Source organism: Montipora capricornis, chromosome 10 (assembly GCF_036669925.1).
Source record: "Montipora capricornis isolate CH-2021 chromosome 10, ASM3666992v2, whole genome shotgun sequence".
Lineage (NCBI taxonomy): Eukaryota > Metazoa > Cnidaria > Anthozoa > Scleractinia > Acroporidae > Montipora > Montipora capricornis.
This window is the reverse complement of record NC_090892.1, coordinates 17418836-17423625: the sequence shown is the minus strand read 5'-3', so window position 1 is coordinate 17423625 and position 4790 is coordinate 17418836. Positions and strand designations below refer to the sequence as shown.

The 4790-nt window shown below is 40.9% G+C and overlaps 1 protein-coding gene across 1 annotated transcript; it reads left to right on the top strand.

Annotated features, from left to right (window-relative positions):
- The first annotated feature begins 1069 nt into the window (after positions 1–1069).
- On the top strand, positions 1070–3201 carry LOC138019338 (splicing regulator SDE2-like). Its single transcript, XM_068866090.1, has 2 exons — positions 1070–1289; positions 1919–3201. Exons 1-2 carry the CDS (start codon positions 1208–1210, stop codon positions 2899–2901), a joined length of 1065 nt encoding a protein of 354 aa, XP_068722191.1. The 5' UTR covers positions 1070–1207; the 3' UTR covers positions 2902–3201.
- Positions 3202–4790: the final 1589 nt, after the last annotated feature.

Genomic DNA, 4790 nt, shown 5'->3' with positions numbered 1-4790 from the left:
GAAACAAAAGTGGTTATTTATCACAAGGTAACGCCATCGATTTGAAAATAGCAGTTGCTTTATTATTCATCAGCGTCACAATTCTTGGGGCTGATTTTGTTGAAACTCAAGCACGCCCTCAACAGATTTGCTTATTTTCGTGACTTATGCACGCGCTGCGGGCCTATCGGCACCACGAACACTCTGACAACCCGGCGACATAGTAGACCAAAACTATCAAAATGGGACAGGACATTACAAAATAATTCATCGTGTGAACGTGTGAGCCAAAGGGCCACTCCTGGCACGACGCCTTGGTGACCCCTTAAATGATCTACAAGATCCCCCACTTGAAAAAATTAACTGGAACGCTGCAGTTCAATATCACCCAACTCAGTGCCTTCTGTTTTGTGTAACACGTACCACAGGCAACCCAGTTTACGCTCATAAAGCGTCTAGTTGAAGAAGTTATTGGCTAGCCCTTTCTTCGAATTACTGCGTTTTCAGACTGAATTCGCAGAAGAAGGTATTCCTCAAATGATCTTCGTCTGCTCTGCGAGCTAGCAAACCTAAGTCTCCTTTGAAATCTATTTTGTTGGTCAAGCTCGATAGAACAGCGATGAAGGTGAGAATACCAGACACCTTTTGGCTTCATTTCCAGTTCCCCCCATAAACAAATGTAACTAAAATTGCTTTTATTGAATGTAAGCACATACAAATAAGATTAATTGATTTCATGAAAACGCTGAAAGTCGCAAAGGAAACGTTCGATTCGCACCTTTCTTAGCTCTCACTCGGCCTCAGGGATCAGTGACATTTGCAACCATCCTTCACATTTTACCCAAACAGCAGCATCTACGTAAATGCCACCAGGCGTATTGTGACGTACAAAAAACGTAGGTAGACCAAACTGACGCGACCAGCAAATCCACGTTAATGTTCTTAACGCCCTCTTAACTGATGCCGTAAATCAGACAAGATCACTTGGCGCAGGTCTGTGACCCAGAATTGACACAACCAGTTAAAAACCACTCCCCGTTAAGTGGTACATGTTAGGTCATTTGTCAACGTTAAAACTCTAATGTCCTTCATCCATCATGCATCGATTTCGTCGTTTTTCTTTTTTTGACCGGTCGACTGCGAGTCTTATCATTTGTGTTTTCCTTTGAGGTTAATTAATATTGTTGGACGAAAAGTGGAAATCCTCCGTTAGTGAAGGTAGAGTAACATGTGGCTAATTCTTTTGCTCCTGGTGAATGTGACATGGAATGCAGTATCCGATGCCAAGTACATCAAAATGTTACACAGAGGTAAACAATAATTTTATTTTCCTGAAGAGTCATCCGATTGGTTCAAACCTTAGTGTATACAAGACGGCTTTGAAATAAAAGCCCATGCATTTACCGTCCTCTTTCTTGGGGATAGGTAAAAATGATCCCGACCAAAATCAACAGCAGCAATATCGTATTATTTCCGCTAAAGTGGGCTGTGACGCCAGAAAGCAATTAAGCTGAGAATGAAGCTGGAAAAAAACCAACGAACTACACTGTACTCAGGGACGTACACCTCGACGAAGCACATGTGCCAAAAACTTACACTGATATCATTTTCCCCAAATCGCCTTATATTAATTTTTTCGATATTCGTTTACCACTGAACCGGCACGTACAACGTTTACATCGACATTAATTATCTTTAATAACTTGTTTTTCAAAAAAAATTGGCATATCAAATTTAAAATCGTCGAATTAGTTTTATAATAATACATGCGCTTACTCTGGGACTGTTAATGAAACGTTGAATTTTTACAGAGGACTAAAAGGTCGGGAGATGGACTCTCTTTGTTCAGGCGGAAGGATAAAATCTCAGTAATCTTGAGCGATCGACTGACGTACTGAGTGATTGATGGATTGATTGATTAGTAGCTTGTTCTTTTCAGATGATCTTATGATCACTGGTGACCCCAACTCTGGCGTCTTGTTAACAAAACGAGAAAAAAGCGAGGTTCAACCTTCAGCCTGGTTTAACTACAATACTGGTCCAGAGATGAAACCAAATACCGAGTCAAATGGTTCTCAAGATTCCAGCCAGGCAAATGATACTAAACAAGAACCTTACAATGGGAAAACTATCGAGGGACAACAAGAAATGCCAGCAGCAAGCCAAGCATATAATAAAACACAACAACCATACTTTAATAACACTATGGAGGGACAACAAGAAATGCCAGCATCATTCACGGGCAAACCAGATGCTATGCATCAGTTAGCTGCAACCTCACAACAAACGCAATCTGAAAACGAAAAAGAAAATTATGACAAACCTGGAAAGGAAACATCAATGGTGAACCAGTTACAGAGTTCAGCTTTTAAGCAAGGAGGTCAACTTAATGACAAAACGCATACTTCCAGCGAAGGAAATGCTTTATCCACGGGTAAAGACACTGAAACGAATGGCAACCAGAGCCCCGCACAAACACAAACTAATCAGAAAGAGAACGATAAAGAATGGACGGGAAAAGGGAGTCATGTTCAAAAAGAGCCTTCCTCAAATACAGTGGGTTCGTCAGACCAGGAAAGTCCAAAGGGTGACCAAAATGGAAATCAAGAATCTAAGGAACAACCTGAACCAGACGAAGGCGGGCCAGTACCTGCTATCGACCTAAACAAAGGCCATCCAACGGGTGGAGAAGATTATGGTCCATCCAATAGTGAGGTGTTTCCGGGTCCTGCAGAACCAAACTACCCCAGTGAGCCATATGATCCCAACGAAGCTATGCCAGGGATCAACGAGTTGGCACCTGACGAGGTCATGGGAACTGGATATGAAGACATGAGTATGTCGAAGGCTTACATTGGAAAACGTTTGAGTGACAAACCTGCAGAAAACGAAGACGAAGCGACAAGTGGAGATGATGTCTAGATGGTTACCATCGTGCCATGAAACAAGAAATTCCTAAAACCTGATCGGCTGCATTTTTCAAAGAAAAAAAAGAGAGTCCTTTGTGAGTGAACAGCAAATTTATTGTAGTTTCTTCTTCTTTTATTCTGAAAACACAACAAGTAGTTTGGAGATGAAAGCACAACCACAAGTAAATCTTATCTTAAGGAGGATTATTCGAGGAATAAGCGAGTCTCTCAATTAACAAATGCGGAAATGTACTTATTTAAATACAACGACTTAACGGGCCGGGAATGGCATAAAAATATATGATTATGGTACTTAATTGTGTTACACTTCATTCCTGATCAATGTCTATAACTCAAGCTACATTTTTATTGCTATTTACCAAACATGAACAGTCAATGTCCATAATAGCGCGACAACAGGAAAACCTATTGACCCCTGGGCATAGTTAGTAGCTACTAACTATGCCCCTGGGAGAGAGACTCACTAGATAATATATTTTTCTTCCGTCTAACACCAGACGATTTTACCAAGCAATATGGGGGGAGGGGGCGCTGTCAGGAGTCAACGGGTTAATCACCTTGTCCACTTTTCCTTCTAGGGCCAATACAAAAAGACCATGTAATGGTGCCAAGGCACTAAAATGCTGTTTCCAGAAGTGCTGCCTTTAGGATTTCTAGTAGGTTGCGGTTGTCTGGGATTTCGCTGATTTGTATTTAGACTAATAGTGCCAAATTAAATTACATCTACGGAAACTTGTGAAGGTGTGGGCTGTCAATTCTATTTCCCACAAACTGATGCTTGTCTCGTTTATTCTTTCTAACAATGCTATTTCTCTATATCTCTGTTTGGATGGGCGTGCCATAGAGGACAGGTTTGTCTTCTTTTCCTCACTACTGTTTTTGGAGCGTGTTCATACCACTTGTATACAGTGTCTACATTGTATTCCTTGCATATATTCCAGTGTAGGTGAGTTGCCACTTTGCTGTGCCGGTGGATACTCCGTCTTGGCGAGTTCTGGGCAAGCTGAAATGATGTGATAGTTTCCTGGGGTCTACTGCAAACGCGGCGGTGTGGGTCTGTCCCATATTTTATAACGTGATGCTGGTATGCTCTGGTGGGTAGAGCTTGATCTTGCGCCGCTATGATCAGTCACTCTGTTTCTGCTTTAGGTCTGGCCGATTGGAGTCATTTGTTTATTAACTTCATGTCAACATTCGCTGCACTTATACATGTGAAGTTATGCCCAGAAATGCACGTAATTATATGCACTCCTAATTTTGACTTCCAACACGAAGTGTGCCTTTAAGGTGATTCCTCAGAAAAAAAAAGTTGTCGAACTATTTTCTTGAAACTTTCCCTAAATGTTCCCTAGTAATGCCTGTTTTGAGAACTACAATAAAAAAGATAAGTCACCGTGCTTTCTTAACAGATATAATGGGCCAATCTTACCCCATTGATGCCATTACTGGTACTAATCACGCGCGTTATTTCATCGGCTCAGGGTACCTTTTGCGGTAGCAAACCAGAGGCTTTTTCAAGTAACATTTGAAACAAAACAGCTGATAGGTAGAACGTCTAGAGCATATGGAGTTTATAGAAAAATCACTCAACTTAAAAAGACGTCCACTCAAAAAGTTTCTCGAGTCGTTGTTTTCAATATCATAATTTGCATCCCTGGGTAAGGGGCTTTGTGTACGTTCTTAGCTATATCTTTTTTCCTTCCCGGTTAAATTAAAAAAAAATGATTTAAGGGGGATAATGTGTACACCAAAATGATGCAATAAAAAATATAGATCACCATGCTCGTTTAAGAGGAAAGCACCATAGTAGCTGACTATTTCGATTACCGTAGATCGAAAAAAAAAATCGCCAATTCGCAAAGAATTATGGGTCATTCACAA